At 39.2% G+C, this 17,690-nt stretch overlaps 2 protein-coding genes across 13 annotated transcripts in view; one reads left to right on the top strand and one right to left on the bottom strand.

The window, feature by feature from the left end:
- Window positions 1-5,975, top strand: part of CDAN1 (codanin 1) — a 32,110-nt gene extending 26,135 nt beyond the window's left edge. Inside the window, exons 24-30 of one of the 3 annotated variants that reach the window (XR_011141483.1) lie at window positions 114-221; window positions 604-667; window positions 1,882-2,084; window positions 2,820-2,927; window positions 3,671-4,664; window positions 5,688-5,765; window positions 5,854-5,975. Coding sequence is in view for 1 of the 3 variants with exons in the window: in XM_068946008.1 (XP_068802109.1) it covers window positions 114-221; window positions 604-667; window positions 1,882-2,084; window positions 2,820-2,927; window positions 3,671-3,796 (609 nt within the window). In the remaining 2 variants the exon portion in view is untranslated. Of the gene's footprint in view, window positions 1-113; window positions 222-603; window positions 668-1,881; window positions 2,085-2,819; window positions 2,928-3,670; window positions 5,512-5,687; window positions 5,766-5,853 lie in introns of those variants that run through there. The other 2 variants (XR_011141484.1, XM_068946008.1) reach the window with 2 other exon arrangements.
- Window positions 5,976-6,976: 1,001 nt separating this feature from the next.
- STARD9 (StAR related lipid transfer domain containing 9) overlaps window positions 6,977-17,690 on the bottom strand; it is a 115,575-nt gene continuing 104,861 nt past the window's right edge. For all 10 annotated transcript variants that reach the window (XM_068945997.1, XM_068945998.1, XM_068945999.1 and 7 more), the window contains 10 exons: window positions 16,704-16,901; window positions 15,751-15,931; window positions 14,249-14,404; window positions 13,506-13,614; window positions 12,766-12,908; window positions 11,992-12,056; window positions 11,698-11,903; window positions 11,184-11,263; window positions 10,690-10,848; window positions 6,977-9,525 (listed from right to left, as the gene is read on the bottom strand). In XM_068945997.1, the coding sequence (XP_068802098.1) occupies window positions 9,424-9,525; window positions 10,690-10,848; window positions 11,184-11,263; window positions 11,698-11,903; window positions 11,992-12,056; window positions 12,766-12,908; window positions 13,506-13,614; window positions 14,249-14,404; window positions 15,751-15,931; window positions 16,704-16,901 (1,399 nt within the window). In that variant the 3' untranslated portion in view covers window positions 6,977-9,423. The remainder of the gene's footprint in view (window positions 9,526-10,689; window positions 10,849-11,183; window positions 11,264-11,697; window positions 11,904-11,991; window positions 12,057-12,765; window positions 12,909-13,505; window positions 13,615-14,248; window positions 14,405-15,750; window positions 15,932-16,703; window positions 16,902-17,690) is intronic.

Here is a 17,690-nt window from a genome sequence, read left to right as displayed (position 1 = left end):
TTTTGATGAGGACTTGAGGGCTATATGTGAACTACTCTATCATAGGTTTCAGAGATCTGTTTATGAAAGTGCTGAGTATTAATAGGTGAGTCACTGTTGTCTCCTTCATCAAGGATGTACTCTGCATTGCTGTGGGCCCACGGGATGAAGGTGAAGTGATTGACTATGTCTGGCTGGAGTGCTTGCTTGGAAGACTGAGTCAGACGCTTCGGTGCAGAAAGGTAGAAGTGTTTCCAAAAAAAAAAAAAAAAAGCAACAAAGACAATCTCAGAGTACTTTGAGCCCTCTTCATACCTGTAAATTCAAGAGTTTGCTTTGCCTCAGAGTTGAAAACATAAAATATTTTTTATCTGAACTCAAAAGTAACAAAGTTGCACTGTATTTTTAGACTCTGTAGAACTGCTTGTAACTTAAATTAGCCTTTGTGGACTCTTCTTGTGCAGAATCTCTTCTTGGCTTTGATTCTTTAATGGCCATCTCATCACAGTTCTCTGTTTCCTGCTGTGAATTGCTCGCTCTTCCCCAGCTATTTTTATCCTTTGTGAAACCTATTTTGTCCAGCCTGCAGTATGGGGACAAAGATATAACATTTTTGTTTTCCAGTTCATGTGTCCCACATCAGAACAGCAGCTGGCAAAGTGCACGGTCGAGTTGGCTTCTTTGCTGGGTAAGTCGATCACAATGTGCAATTTAAAATTAAGAAATGTTATTACTGGTCTCTTAACACCCCTGGTTAGAGCTTTCACTCTTTAGAGCTTGTGGATATTTGCTTCTTTCTGGTGCCATTGAGTCTGTGGGTTTTTGCTGCCCATTTGGATGGTTGCTGTTTCTGTCCACCTTCTGCAAAACATCCTTCAGATCTGGTGTTCTCATTCACGTCTCCATTGTTTTTCATGTATTGATACCTTCATATAAATATGTGATAAACTTTATAGCATTTCTGCCTTTGAAAGGTTGCAGCGGAATGTTTTTGTTCTTCCTAAAAGTAAAGATGTGTCCTCTTTTTTGAGAGAGAGAAAGTAATTTGTTCTCTGTGCGTTGTGACTTCTGGGCAAGATCAGTCAGTATAGTAGAGACCGAGTGTGTCATGTAGTTAAACATGGGTTTTGGTCTTTTCTTCCCTTTTCTTCCACTCAGTCTGTAAAATAGAATGTTTTTCTCAGCATGAGCTAATGATCTGGGTGCAGATGTTTTCTCCGTGGACAGCCTTTACGTTTGCTATTCTTAGAACCTTCTCAAGGAGTCTTCACATGGTTCACTCTTTCAGAAAGCAATCCGTATGTGAATATTGTGGAACTTCATTCTGGGGGACAGCTATGTGAATCTACCTTTCCGTTAGACTGTTCCAAGGAAGATCTGATATCTTCCCTGTATGTATGTTTAGCTGCAGTTAAGAAAAATGCACTGTAGTGTTCCCTTTTACTTTCACTTGCATAAACTTATGCAAATCTCTGTATAGTAAAAACTATAAACCACTGTTTAATCTGTTCATAGACTTAAACGTTGTTTTACTCTGTTACACTCTTCTTCTCTGGTAAGTAACGCTTAGGTCCTCTTCTGTTTAACACTGGACTGACTATTTCCATTCTTATTCAGTCAGTCTTCTTTCAAAACTTGCATGCCAGCTGAATGATATTCTTTATTTCAGAGCAGTACCCATCTCTTCTTGGGTAATACTTTCTGGTGTAGTTTCAGAGCTCATAGTTTTGCTTGTTTCTAAGTTCTCGTCTCCTTAGTTCACTGGTTTACCTTCACTGAGTATGTTTTATTTTGGTTATCGTTCAGTTACCAGCTATGTAAAATGTGCTGTTGGACCAAGACGACGACTATAAAAAGAAAAGGTACAGCTATACAAGTTCACCTCTTTTCTCTTTCTTATAGTTTCAGATCGCGTTCCTCTGTGTCTGGGGCTCAAGTCCCCAGAGAAGAGCTCTGAGAGGCTACGAGTAAAGAATAATCCTACGTATGGCCTTCTGAAACAGCTGCTTTCTGTCTGGAAGGAAGACTTTGGGATGCCTGTTCCTGTGCAGCTGATCTTCAGCAGGAAGAATGTTGGTTATGTTGCAGAAGTCAAACAGCGAGAGGTAGGGGCTTTCTCAGCTCTGCAGAACTGCTGCTTATCTGCTCTGGGCTGAAATACTCATGTAAGAGTTTTCTCAACTTCAGCATTGACTGACCTCTCGTGTAAATAAGGCCAGCAGGATTTGGCCAACTGTTAGGTGGCATTGTTTCTGCAGGGATAGAGTAAAGAGGACTATGGTCTTGTTAGTGTTTAGACCTGTCTGCGGCGCTGTCAAGAAGGCACAGTTTAATGTAGGAGCAACTGTCAAAATGGCCCGTTTGGTCTAGGAGATTTTCAGGCTGTACATATTCTGCATTTGGTTTCAACTGTGTGTCTTTTAACTTTCATTTTTGCATGGATAGGTGTGTTATCTTAGAAGATCTCCAACTCTGAAGCTGAAAATTGCCCTGTTTAGTTGCAGGCCTAAAACCAGCTTATTTTAGAAAGTAAGAGAAGAATTTTTCAAGCTGTTTTTAAACATACAGGAACAAAATACATAGTGTGTTTTGGAACTGGGAACTAGAAATTGTGACTTTATGATAGGATACAAAATATGAACTCAAGGGATTTCATTCATTCATTTTGGATGTTAGTCTTTGGTGTGCTTTACTGCCAAACCCAGAGAAGGAATGTGCTTTCTTCTTTCACTCCTTTTCCCCATACTGTGATCCAAGAAGGCAAAACATGAACATAGGGATAAAGCAGGAAGTGAACACAGAATCCATTTCTTGATGTTGGTATCTTTTCTCTTCTGCAGTGGGATTTGTTCCTTTTCATGCTTCGTGGTCTTGTAGAACACGATCTAATGGGAAGTAGTGAAATAGAGAGTTGCTTGCATAGCCTCGAAGAGCTCCCTTGGCCCTCAGTAAGTAGTAATACGTTGGTGTGAGTACTAAGTGAAATAAAAAGTAAAAATGCAGATCAGTAAATCCTGGTAGCTCTTTGAAGTAGATGAGGCCTATCTACTTCCCTGTCTACAGTTCCTGCTTGATACAGCCGGAAGACTGGCATCCAGCAAATTTGTTACTGTTACCAGTGTCTGGGCTGAACCTGTACTTGTGTCACTCCCAGCACTTCCTACCCATTGGAAACATTTTCAAAGAAATTGTAAAACAGTTTGGAGACTAGCTGGCTCTGTTACCAGCTCCTATTCTGGCGTGGATGTGTTTTCTGTGCTCCAGCTGAGAATGACGTGCTGTGAGAAGGCTCAACTGACCAGACTTGCCTTTCAACCTCTTTTCCTCCCACCACCAGAGTGTTGAGAGGAGTCAGAGTATTCTAGCCAGCAGTCGAAATGTAGGAAACGGCCCAAGTCCCTTGCTAAATAATGGCTGGTGCTTCGAGTACAGTTAACACTTGCATGCTGGAGGTGTTTAATCATTTAAGCAGTAACAGTGATCTTTTCAGAAAAGGGTCTGGGGAGCAGTGGTACGGCTGAACATGTAGACCTACAGTCATTCATCTTTACAATCAATGTTGTAGCTTGTCTAGTTTTTGCATCGGAAGGCCATCAACAAGTTTAACCTTGTAAAGTCTTTTCTAGTAAAATAATTAAGCCTCTTGGTTGACATTTGTTAATATGGGCTCTGTGGTTTGTATCTGTCACAGGATTTCTTAAAAGAACTGGAAATACTGTCTAGAGTATTTGTATCAGAACATCATCTGGAAGAGCCCAGGACTAACCCATGTGAACTGGCAAGACAATCTCTAGGTACTGTGACAGCACAAAGCTAGTGGAGATGGACTCATTCATAACTAATGAAAATGCAAATGGAATTTTAGTATTGCTGAAGGCATTGTGGGCTCCTTGTTGGGAGAGTAGCACATATGAGAGGTCACTGTGCAAATACTGCACTGGTCTTTCTATTGATGGATGTGTTGCAGTGGTGACTATTCTGAAGGATTTACATCTGCAAATGGAGCTCTCCAAGTCAAAAGGCGTTTAAGCACCTTGATCATGGCTCGCAGTGGCTGATTTTTAGACTCAAATTCCTTTCATATCTGTACAGAAACAAGCTGTGACGAGACCCAGGAATCAATTCATTCAGGTGGATAAAAGTTACTTTGATCAAGACAGATGGCTTCCTCGTGGCTGTCATTAGTTAAATGTGACTTGTCATGCTGTCTTTTAACAAAAACTGTACTGTCAGGGGAAGGAAGAGGTGAATTTGTATGACATGGAGATGAACCTATATTTATTTTTCACTGTAAGCTCAATTTTGAAGGTTTGATTTTAATTTTCTAAGACTCATATTTTAAAAGTGAAACCATATTAAATATGTACACCAGAACATTGATGGTATTATTCTTAAAGGGTTTATGATGTGTTGTTTTTTTTTTTTCTCTCCACTTCTTGATGGAAGCATAACTTGTAATTTCCTGGGGTTTTTAATGGAAATAAGGGAGAAATATCTGTTTATATTTTTTACTGAATACAGATTGACAGTATTTTTAAGAAATGTTTTTATAGTATGTGAGCATAAATGGCATGTAGCCATTCACTGTTTTTTATAATCCTTCTTGCCTTGAGTTTTGATTTTTTCAGACAGGAAATGCTGCAGCAAGAGAAACTACAGATTGGAAGAACAGACAGGAAAAAAAGGTAGTGAAAAAAAGCATTAAGTGATGTCCTCCGGAGAGCTGATTTGTCCTCCTCTTCATGGAGGACAGTGGGCTTTATCATCCTCTCTGGATAGACCATCATCAACGGTGTCACCTTCCTATTAACCCCCCCCCCCCCCGCCCCCAAGTAGCTTCTTAAATTTGGGTTTGTCATGGGGGTTGCTGGTGGCTAGCAAAATATTAGTTGATCATTAGATGTTGCCTGTTCTTTCCTGTAGCAATAAGGATTTATTTTCCTTTTGCCTAGGCGTGTCCTATTAGTGCAGGCTTTTCAGAAAGCAAATATTATATTATGCAAAAGGAATGTCTGGACAAGGTGAACCTAGGGCTTTTTAATCTTGCAAATTAAATTACCTCTTTCTTGTATGAGGCAAGAAAAGGTAATGTATTGGTCAGTGGCCTTTTTTCTTTTCTTTTCTTTTTAACAACAAACAAAACAAAGACCCTAGGTCTAATTAGGTAGAACTCTGACTTCTGTAAAATCTAGATGGTGCACAGAGAGAGAGCGAGCGAGCGCGTGCCAGACCATAGAGGAACATGGCTATGTTTTGAACTCAAATTTTTTTTTTTTAATGATTTGGTTACTAAGCACTGTATTGAAAGATGTGCCATCTCCATGCCTTATTTTAGGGGTGTTCTGGTGTGAATAAAGTAGAGGTTACCTAAAAGTAGCCATGCTGCATATGCAGCAAGGACATGGTAACATAAACTGAAATAGTAAGTAAGTCCTGATCATTCCATACCTGCTCCTTGAGGCTATTATGTGATATTTTGCTGCAGGTCTCACTTGAAGTTTTGTTTGTCATAATAAACATGATTAAATGTCCTGTTTTGTGTCCAAGCTGTTGATGTGTAACACTTTTGTAATGGTGCAAAGAGCAGAGAGGTGCTTTGTCACAAAGCATGGGTTAGAAAAAGTATAGTACTCTCTCCTGCTCTGCCTGCTTCTTTTTTTATTTATTTTTTTGCTCATAATGAAATAAACATTATTTTGTTTTGTAAGTGGAGGAAGGAAAGGAAGGAGAAGCTGGGATCCATAATGGTAAAAGGTGCTTTCTTCTCTGGAACTGATTTTATTCAGGTATTCTAAAACTGTTTACCTAGCTATCATGGCCACAGCTGTTTTTTTTATGAACTCAACATACCTATATTATCCTTCTCCAATACAGTGCTTGGAAACTCTTATTTAAAAGGTGGCCAAACCCCAGAAACAGTTTACTACTTCCAGAGAGGGACAGCATAATTGTGCCAGACTGGGCAGAAGTCAGTTCTTCAATGGGAACCAGCAGGTAAGAAACCCGTTTTCCATCTTCTCGTGTTTTTATGCAGTTATTCTAGGTCCTGGGCATCTCATGATAGTCATCCTTGATTGCTGTGCAAAGCCAAACACCTGACTTCAGCTAAACCTTAGAAACAATTGTATGGCACTATTTTCTATCTACTCAGTAATGAGACAATTCTTATACGGATCCATGACTCTCTGGTGTCCTACTAGGCTGATAGACTTCTCTCTGTGTCAGAGCTTTAAACATCATACCTGTTCTCTTCGTGTTGCCTCTAGTAGTGGGGGGGGGCGATAAAGGAAGAGGCTTTTGAAAGCTGCAGGGAAAAGAGCGTTCACAGCAGGCTAGGTCAGAGTGTGTGGCCTGCCTCGTGTCCGTCTTTGCTACTGCAAAAATCACAGCCCACAAAAGAAAAAGATGACGAGCGGAATTGCATTACCTTCCTTCTGGATATTCAGATACTAAGCAGTTGCGTGACTGAACACAGGAAAAAGGTTAAATATTAAGTAAGTAAGTGCAGTGCCTTTGCTTGTACAAGGCACTGAGTCACAGAAACCAAATTAAACTAGTGACTATCTTCTTGCTCCAGAAATTCATTTTCCATGCGTGTTCCTCAGTGGGTAAGTAGAAGACCTACAGCTTTTATCACAAACTATGCCTTTATTTCTTAATTCAGCATAAATAGTCACATTAAATAGAAAAACACCTCCCCCTGTGTAAGCATAGTTCCACAGAGGATAAGTAGCTTAGCTGGAGCACAAGAGCCTGGGGCGTTTTTTTTCTTGTGTAGAAAATACCATTTATTGTGGATATGAAAATAGCAATCTTGATTAAGAGCAGAGATGCAACAATAGATGGTACAGTACAATTGGTTTGATCACCTACTGCTCAGCAGTAATTTACAGGAAGTTGGGGTTTTTTTGCCCAATCTAGATTAACAAATTAGGTATCTGCTAGCTTTTTTTTTAATTTCTTCCTTCCAAACAAACCAATGCCGTACCATAAAATGTTATATTTGCAAAAGAAAACATTTATATAAATAGTTTTTTCAGTATCAATTTAAGATTGTATTTAAAAAAAAAGTTACATTAATTCAACACCGATAAAAATAAAAGTTAGCTTTGATAGCATATAAAAACACTTCAAAACAAGCATATATAAATAACTTAATTTGTAAACATAGAAAAAAAACAATTTTATGTATATATAAAAATAAACATCTGATGCACTGTACAATAAGACATTATCCTTCATAGGCACTGGCATCATTGACCAAGAGGAGTCCCCCTAGATGTTGTTCCTGCACGAACTAACTGCTTTATCACTAGTGCCATGTCCAAAATGAAAGGAAAAAAAATTAAGCACTGAGCAAATCTTTTTGTGGATTATATGAAGACATCCCTTACCTCCTTCTGAAATCTCTGTCCAGCTGCAAGGGAGCAGTACTAGGGACAGTGCTGCAATACACTGTGCTGCAGTTTTGGCTCATTTTTTTTCTGGGGCTTTTAAGTAAGTGCTGCCTTGTTCACTTTTCCTTTTTTCCCACCAAAAGGGGACACTGATGGGTTGTGAATCTGAAAAAAGGCAGACTTGTCTTTTTGTTCAATTGCTGGAAACTTTTAATGTGTTGCCTCCCTCCTCGAGGGGGCTGGGGCAGGGGGAACACATGACACGTGATGAAGTGAACCATACTGTTTGCAGGCTTTTAAGAAAAGGCTTGTCCCTATCAAATGATAACAGTAATATAGTGGTGGCAACATCTATAACCATGACCATCTGAGCATAAAAAGAAGAAAATGTTTAAGTAAAAGGTTTTGTTATCCCACCTGGTATAGTTGGTGGGAGGGAAACCTTTGGGCTGGTATGCTTCAAAACTGCTATTTTCGTAAATATCAAATTAAAATAGCTATTACCTTTTCTTATAAAACTTAATGACAGGAAGCAACATAGAAGCTGAAAGCCAAAGTTATACGTGTGCACAGATGCACTAAAGGTAGAACTCAGCCCTCGACTCAAAGGTGGGAGTGCAGTTAACTGCACAGTGTGCTGGGAAAATGTATCTCTTGCAGAAAGTAACTGTGTTAAAGCAGCAGAGGTTGACTCTAAGGTGGATGCTTGAACATATATTTCTCACTTGGCAATTTTAAAGTGCAACAGCTTCTTGAGCAACGTGGGCCTTTCTGAGCTGAAGAAAGAATATCGTGACAGCTTTTATTGCTTAGATACTATATCTATCAGAAGTGATTCTTCACTAGTGTGCTGAAGTACTAAATTGCTTAAGATATTTGGGTTGCTTATGCTTTTATTTAATTTTAGGGGTGTGTGACCAAACCAGGGAATTTATTGAACAAACATGTAAAGTCTGACAGCAGGATTGTTGAACCAAGTTCAGCAGGAATACCATGAAGTAATTGAAGAACTGTACGTGTTATGAACAAAGTGAGATAAGACTATTCCAGGCTAGATTTTTCAACTCTGAATGCTTTGGGGTAGAAGTGTAAAAGGACTGATGAAAAAAGCCATTATGAAAAAGTGCTTGAGCTCCTTTATTTGCAGGATTTAAGTTCTTGGTTTAAGAACCAAGCCAATTAGTCAGTACTACTCCCTATTAACGGCAAAGTGTCATTGTTTACAACTGTCTGTTTGGTTTCTTTATTATTTCAAAGCACCTAATTCTGTAGTGCAGTATAACTGTGTGTCCTGAGGTATGGTGTTTTCTGCTGTTGCTGCATAGTGTAGTGACAATCTGATTATGCTGCCTACAAGTAGTCAGCCAACTATCTGAGAAAAATCTATCCAGGGTGTAGAATGACTAGTGGGTCTCATGCTGTTTTAACTTCCCTTCAAGGGGAAGTCAGTCATTTAACTTGGCAAGCTGACTGACTACACTGTTAGGAATTCTGCATTTGATATTTATCTTAACATTAGATTGTGGGTTTGCATCTTTAATGAGAGCTTGCAAAAGATCTCAAGCCGTATGTATACGCACCATTTCCAGTTTGTAATGCATTTCATCACTTCCATTGCCTTTTTCTCACCACTGCCTAAATTATCTCAGAGAGAGAAGGTTGATCTTTAAAACCCCTTGGAAACAGAAAACTTGTAATACACTTCTGCATGTAAGATGCTGGCTATTGTAAAGTGAAGTTTCTCTCTCCTCTTTCTAGAGACAGCATACCTTTGTGTTGCTCCTTAAGAGCTTTTCCACAGCTGTCTCAGGAAGGAGCAGTACCCCCCCCATAAAACTTGCTAGGTTTCTCCTAAGCCACACTGGTTGAAATACACAATCCTTTCTTCTGGTTATAGTTTTGTATACTCCCAGGTTAGCAATCAGGCTTCTCAAGTCAGGCTTGACTGCAACTGTCTTATGAGCCAGCATTTTACATTACCCTTACAGATGCTTGCATCTCTCTCCAAACTTCCAGCTGCTCTAAGTATCCAGTTTTGTGGCAAGTACTAACAAGCAAGAAAGTGTGCTAGTCGAGCAATCACCAAAGGCTGTCGCTTAGCAATGGAACTCAGCAGCCTTGCAGGAATAGCTGGGGCACCAAGATCCACCTGTAGAAATTAGAAGAAAGGCACGTGTTTGGGGGATTTTATACCCATTTTTTAACAAAACACTTCTCCAGCCTGGAGTAGCTCTGTATGGTAAGCACAAAAGTGGTTTATAGCTCAAAGTCATCACTACTGTGGTGGCTTGTACCTTTTTCTTCGCAACACCCCTTAGGCTTTCAAAGGTTTGCATGTTTATTTGATGTTACTTCCCCCAAGTATGACCCACACTCCTTTTGAGTTTGAGCTGACTTGGATTAAATGTTACTAGTTCATGGGCCAGATGTATGTAATGCTACTGAAAGTGTACATGCATACAGTCCTTATAAGGCATTATAAAATGCATATGAAATCATAAAATGCATACACATTCCATATGCAGTGCAAAAGGCATATGCTAATTGGAGTTTAAAACTACTATTAAAAAAATTGAATCCTTAAATCGTACTAATATAGCTAAGCTTAAAGGACTTAAATATATTTAGCTCTCAGATAACTGCTCAAAATAAATGACCCATTATGGTTTTTCTTATGGATATTTTTAGGCAGTCAGTCAGTACTACTGCCTTAGAGAGCACCTGCTTTTCAGGTAAGTCTATAATAAGTGGAATGCATGATTTTCTCATTCTTAACTGGGATTCTAATGTTGACTTCTCCTTGGTATCTCTTAAGTGTGAGGAATTAATACATTCTGTTACAGAAAGTTAACAGTACGGATTTCCATGCATTTTGAAAATGAGTGGAGCCAGAGCTGGTCTTCCTGTGTGTCTACTGTAGGATGAAAATGCGAATGAAGAGTCTTCAGTCTTTAACACTGTAGCATTTACTGGCTCACCATATGAGAATGAAATGTATTAAAACTGCTGATAAATCTTTACAGTAGAGTCTTGGTGACCAACCAAGGCAGCAGTTTTAGGTGCTGTAGAAATGTGAGACTGTGTACTTAAGCACATATGCTTATTATTCCTTTTATTATTAATGCTTATTTTTCCTGCTGCGATTCTCTCTGCATTACCATCTATGTCATACTAGATAAACAAACGTCATGGACCATGGCATAAGTACGTACTATATTTTTTTGCCACTTACCAGCTCTGAAGTTTGGAAAGCAAAAAGCTGTTACAGAACAGTTGTAACAGTCAGATTGGTTTGACATACTGCAAATCTCACCTGTGTCATGTAAATGACTCTGGTGATATCTTTTCCGTTCACTACATCAGGTTCCAGTATCCAGGCACTTGGCAAAATCTCCCCTCTCACCGCTTCTTTACAAGGGTGAGGCATTGATGCATCATAGACAGACTGAATTGCCAAGACAGACAAGTTCTCCTGCATGTGAGAATGTGCAAAGAAGACAACTCAAGAAAAATTTTTAGGCATATATTATGTTTTTCTTTGTTTGCCACCAGGCATATTTCTCAAATTACTTATTAAATATTTTGTCCTAACCTTGCTTGTAACCAGAATATGCTGGTTATCCTTAGTTGATGGTTGTAAGTTCTGAGAGATTATTTTTATAAGTAATTCACTTGTCATGTCAGCATGGTTTTTCTTCCTGTTGTACTGCCCTTTCTGGAAATATGAATATGAACTTTCCTTTCCCTTTCTCCTTGAACTGTGACTTTAAAACAATTATTTCACAAACCTTAGAGAAAACATCTTACCTCTTTGGCTTCTACAGTAATGCAGCAGAAATCACGGGGTTGCTTTAGGTAACACAGGGAGGTGTCAGTCACTAAATATACTGGGGAGAAAAAAACACCAAAACACAAGAGAAAGAGAATTAGGCTTTGACAACTTTGACTTGACACAAAAACAATTTTTTTTAGCTTCGTGGTACAGCTGCCTGATGGAATAATAGTTAATAAGCTATAACAGTAACTTGTAACAAAGATGCAACCATCTCAGGAGCCCGCTTAGCTGGATTCGTCTGACTTTAAAACCATGTCTGTATCTGTACTTAAGCAGACAGATGTGTTTAAGATTATCCTTACTCTGCAAAGGGTTTTTTTGCAAAAAAGGAAATTCCCATATTAAACACAATTCTGTATATTCAAGCCTGAAAAAATGAAGCGAGTCTAAAGAGTAAATTTGTTGTCAGTCGTCTTCAGTCTTTTCAGTCTGAGCTGAGAAAGTACAGACTCATTATGTGGGCCAGGCATCTCTGTCGATACTCACCCAGCTGAATATGGCTGGTTACCTTCTTGTGTATTCGAGCTATGTTGATGGTTCTGTCATACAGATGCCTTTTGCCAGGATCTCTCACTAGTCCCCACACATGTGGAAGAGGTCTTTCTATCACGCCTGCTCCCAGAAACCCATGCTTTGTTGCTGAAGGGAAGACTTTATAGTAAATCAGCACCTCTTTTTCAGTACCTTGGTACCTGTCAAAGACAAATGAAAGGAATTTGTACAAAAGAGGGTCACATGTATAAAAAGATCTCCCGCTAAAAGTACCTGCCATAAACTTACTTCCAACCAGCTGCTGATTGGCATGTATAGAGATTCCTCAGGTTATGAGAGCATGCTGCCATTACCTTAGGAAACAATGACAAAGGAACAACAGGTAAGGGAAAGTTACATAAACTATAACTTGTGTTCAGCTTTTGCATCCTGCTACAGTATCTCCTAGCCCAATCAGTAAGTAAGTTGACTTTACCACAAACATTTAATTTTGTAGTGCTAGTCGTCCTTTGGGAGTGCTAACAGCCAGACTGACTTCCCTCATGTTCCCTGCCAAAAAGGAGGATTTATATAAGCTTAAACTGTCTAGTGTGGAAAAAGGGCAGGGGAAAAAAAATACATCTCCAAACGCTGTTGAACTGAATCAAGTTTGTCTGCTTTCCTTCTGCCTATGCTGTCACATCCTGCCTTACACAGATGTAGGAAGAATGAGAATAGCAGTGAATAGAATAAAAACTACATTTTTATGTAAGACCCAGAGGAGCACCGAGTGCTAAAAAGCTAAAATTTGGCTATTATGTTCAGTGAGTCAGTAAACCTCCAACACTCTTCTGCCACAGTTCATAGTTTCACCAGTTTCCTTTAAATGTTTCAGATAACATGCAACAGTATCTTCTGAACTCCACTGTTACAGCCTGCCATTTAAAATTGCTAAGGTCTCCTGCTGTAACTGACAAACAAATAGCGCCAGTGCAGAGGAACAAAACGTGTCCCACACACTGTTTTGCTACAAATTCCAGTGAGAGGTAGAGGAGTAAGTGAAAACTATGCTTATTTACTCACCTCAGTGGTAGCATTCGCCAAGATATGTTTAGATAAATCTTGATATCCTTTTGTTGAGGAAGAGCTGACTGAAATAGTTAATCCGTGAGTGAACCTACAGCTGATGCTACCAGAGGTAAAAGGTGGCTGAATTCTGCTGGCTTCTGCAGAGGCATGAGAAAAAAAATCAGAAAGAAAAACAGCACTAAAATGGTGCAGAAGTAAAATAGCATTCTACATTGAAATGGACTTAAACCCTCCACTAGTGCACCAGATCAACCTGATCCTGATGAAGGGCTGATAACAGCTCTTGTCTGGACAATCCATCTATTGGAAGTTACCCTGGAGTTACATCTAAGCTCAAGTTTTAAGGTTATTGCCAATAGAAGCTAATAAAACCTTAAGAAGAATAGGCAACACGAATCTCCTGGGTACAAATAGGAAGATACATGTGCAAGCCTATATACTCCTTGTAGCTTTAACCCCCATGCTTCTCTGTTCCATTCAAGGCATTATACACGTATCTGCTATACTATGACTTCATCGCATCAAAAGACCAAGCTCAGAGGAACCAAGTCACCATTTAATTTTTCAGCAAATGCTAACCAAACTCCAGCTGACAATATTCTTCTGATGTCCCATAATCATAGGACATCCTTAAAATACCTAGAATCAATTTCAGTTTGATTTGCATAAATAACAACTCTCATAAGGTTTTGGGATATGACTCTAACATAAGCAGATGTATGTTTTATACTTACCAAATGCTGAGTCCTTCTGTAGTTGTTCTAATGCATGAAGCTGACTATTTCTAACAGCTGAACGACCTCTTGTATCTCCTCTTGAAAGCTCTGCATTTCCTGAAGAGACCTAATTTGAGAGAAAGCAGAAGTGCTTTATTTTTTGGTGTGAACTGGGAAAAATAATTAAATTACGTAACATTCAGAGCAAATCTGCTTTACAAGGCTGGAAGCTTTTCTTTATATAGCGTTGCTAATGTCCTTTCACTTGATTATGAAAGTCAACTCAAGAAATTTAGCAAAATGAGTATGAGGAGCCATCCACAGGTCCATGCTCCAATCATTAATTTTAGGACTGTTCATGTTCACACAGACAAACTCTCAAGTCAATATGTGCATCTCTCATAACTGAGAGGCACACTGACAATATCCGATTCTGGTTTACCACAAAACAACCTGTTGTTGCTAAAACTGTTGACCGATGGCATTGCTGATAATAGTAACACTGTTTGTTTGGCTTTTATAAATGAGCTTTAAAAAGCTTAAAGAAATGAAAGTATCATTTTCCTTGGCAATTACATGGTGATGCTCCCTCCACCCTGTGTAAGCCCTCCATGTACCAGTGACACAAACTTGTCTTGATTGAGAGGTATGACAGAATATGAACCATCTCAAAAAGGTTTCTGCTCTGAGTTATCCCTGTTACTGCTGAAGCATCGGGAGACAACGGTCTCACTGGCCAGTTGGCAACAATTTGTTCTCACCTGTCCCTCCTGGCTGTCCTGGCTGCTGAGTTTACTTGCAGTATATGTAGCTGTGTTACTACTGTTGTAACCTGATGTTGGGCCAGAGGAAAGGCTGAGGCTGGAGTCCGTACATAAAGTGCTTGTACTTACAAGAGTCTTCAGCCTGGCTTCTTCCTGTAATAGAGGTCAGAATATTAGAGACCAAAACTAAATCTTACACAGCCCCTAGTCAAATCAACAAAGATAACAGCACTGCAAGATGAAAGCGGGATTAACCAAAGTCCGATTTGGTTCAACGTTTGCTGACAATACAAAAACTGTTGCCATATAAAAAGTATTCATAAATTTCACTTAATAAGCAGGCCCAGTAGAAAGATCTAAAATTATAATAAGCCATGAATCACCCCATAAAACCAGGCAATCTGGGAAGATCTGAATGACTGTAGTTTCTGCTTTTGTTGTTCTTCAGATACAAGAGTCCAGACTGGCCAGTGCTGGACCAGTGCTGGCCTGTTTCTAGGAGGGGAAAAGGAAGGCAAAAAACCCCATCTCGCTGCAGTCCTGTTTGTTGCTCTTTCTTTACCAACTTCTCTAGTAGTCCCTGATTTAACTTGTTCGTCACATCTGGTTGTTAAGGACTGAAGATTTTACCAATAATGCAACTGCTCCATGCCAGCCTAAAAGATGAGGAAAAAATTACATAATAAGAAAATACTAAGAACTTTAAGATGATTTATACTTGCAATGGCAGCTTTAAGTTAGGTTTTCCAACCCCACTGAAGTACTTCTTTGTTTCACAACACAAATGATTTACAGATATGGATAAGACCCAGTTACCTAGTTCCTGAATTCTAGGTGCCCTAAAGGGGCAGGGAGCAATGAGGTGAAGGTTCACTGCATTTCTGCACACATGAAGAGAGGAGGTCTGCAGCTATCGTTACAGCTCACTGTCAGACAGCGACAAAGGTAACTGCAGAGAATTATGGTCAGAAATTGTTCAGAAGAGATTCATCCTTAAGACGGTATCGTCCTTGCGTATCGGAGAAAATTCACAGAAACTCTGACTGTGAATGATGGGTAACAAAGTACAGAAGGAAAAACAAAACTATGGAACAAATACAGGACAGTCTAAGACGACAAATGGACAAAGAAGAATGAAGGCCTGTGTGTTTAAGCGCATATTGGAATAATCTAATTTTACCTTAGCAGAACTATCCCACAAGGCTGATAGGCTCAGCAGGCACGGCTGCGCAAGCTCTATCCACTGAGAAAATCTGTGGAGTTTCTTGCACATAATATGGTATCAAGAAACAACAGCTCTGGGATGATGTAGTTCAGAAGCATGAACAGTATATCTGTTCAATATCACTGATCTTTTTAAAGCAAAACTATGCATTTAATTCTTTGTTATTTCTACACATTATGTCAGTTAGGAAAATAACAATATTGAACCATCAAAAGTTTCTCTAAGAAGTGCATTAATGTGAATAATGCAGAATAATTTCCTCTATAACATTCACCTTCTGTAACTGAGAAAATATTTGCTCCCGTATACGCCTTTTTTCTTGCTCAGCTCTCTCCCGAAGTTTGTCCCTAGCTCGTGCAATTTCAGTCTTGGCTTCCTCTCGTGCCCTCTGATAGTCTCGGAGCAACAGCTCGATCTCTGAAGGGTGCTGAACACTTCTTTTTGGTTCTTGAATTCTGTCAAGATAGTAAGTGGGGGAAAAACAGTATATCTAAGTTACTTGAAACCAAGTCACCTGCCAAAATACCATGAGGAAATCATCTTTCAATATGGAACAGGAAAATTTTCAAGAACAGCAAGTAGCCACAGTAGCCTCGAGAAAGTTTCTCCTTGCTCACTAGAGGCATTAAGCCTGGAAAACAGATTCAGATTGCACGTCCAGCTCACCACTGAGATTACTCTAACAGTTGCACTGATTTTGCATGCATAATAACTGTGCTGGGAAAACACTCTTCTACTGACCTACTACAGAGGAAGCAAAAGTCATTTAGGGGAAATGGCGGGGGTGAAAAACTCAATTTCTACATGGTGATGGGTTCTGCAGAACTCACTTTTTTGATATTTAACATCATGCTTAACTATTTCCTATGGCTGTTAAGTTAGAGAAGGAGCAAGAAGACAGATTGGTCTATAATCAGTCAAGATTGAATCCTTGGCTTTCCTTTTACATCACATACAAAGTAAATTAGGCACTTGTTATGCTGTGAAATAACTGGACAGAAGAATGTAACGAGTGTTTTCTAGAATCAAGCACATGTTTTACCCTGAAAACACTTTCTATCCCAAAGATTACCACTTCTGCCTTTAGCATTAAAGAGAAGAATTCCTCTGCTGTTCTGCTGTCTCCTGCCACAGAAGCTTCAGATGCCAGTAGAAATTGTTCATGTGCACCTACTGTGAAAACTCTTAACATTCATCGTGCCAAAAGAGATGTTTCTAATACCTTACCTAGTATTTTCCACCACATCTCTTCTCAGTTGTTGCAGATATTCTCGCCGTCTGCTGGGGAGATCTATATCCCTCTGACTTGCATCCATCGCCTGCAACAGACTCAGATGCTTTTGAGGACTCAGACTTCGGCTTCTTCGGTACCTTTGCAGCCTTTTTTCTCTTTCCTTCCTCAGAGTTTCAATAGTCCTCATGTGTCTGTCGGGGAAACAAGATTAGAGCCACAAAGTGCACCCTGCAAAGTTACAATTGCTGTTTTTTAAATGCCTTAAATACTAGGTAGCTTTGTAACGTAAAATTTATGGGAATTTAATAGCATACACTCCCCCTGCAAGCACCTCTTTGGTCACATGGTGACAGATGATGCAGAAATTCTAAAACTCCACTACTTTTATTACTGTAGGAAATGCATACGAATGTCTTGTTGAAGGCTTATAAAGGCTAAGAGGCAGATTGAGAAAGGAGACTGATGTAACTAAAAAAAATTTAGAAGTAGCTACAGTAACTTCCCAAACTCCGTTCTATCATCCAGTCATAAGAATGCAGCATCTTGTTTTTTCACAATTCTTTTTGTAATTTTGTGAGTTTTTAATATTGGTTTTTGCATGTTCATACAGCAGTGTTTATTCACAGAAGCAAGAATGAGATATTACCATAAATGGGATGCATCAGTTATTTTTACATTGCAATAAATCAACAAAACATACTCCCGTGGTCACAGAGCACATACGATCACTCTCATAGCTGCTAACAATTTTAAGAAAAGCTTGTACTTTTCCATGTACAAGTACCTTCAAGTACAAGATTCCTTCAAGTAATCCCAAAATTTTACCTTAAATGCATTACTTAACTATGTATAAAATAAGCTTAATGTTGTATCCCTTCACATATAGTTCACTGAGACCATGAGTAATGATTAAGCATATGTGTACTAAATGTTACCTATGTTAAACGAACAGTATATGAAGCGTACTCAAAATACTTAAA

The sequence above is a fragment of the Struthio camelus genome, chromosome 5 (genome assembly GCF_040807025.1).
Source record: "Struthio camelus isolate bStrCam1 chromosome 5, bStrCam1.hap1, whole genome shotgun sequence".
NCBI classification, from domain to species: Eukaryota; Metazoa; Chordata; class Aves; order Struthioniformes; family Struthionidae; genus Struthio; species Struthio camelus.
The sequence above is the reverse complement of the archived record's forward strand: the minus strand, read 5'-3'. Positions and strand labels throughout refer to the sequence as shown.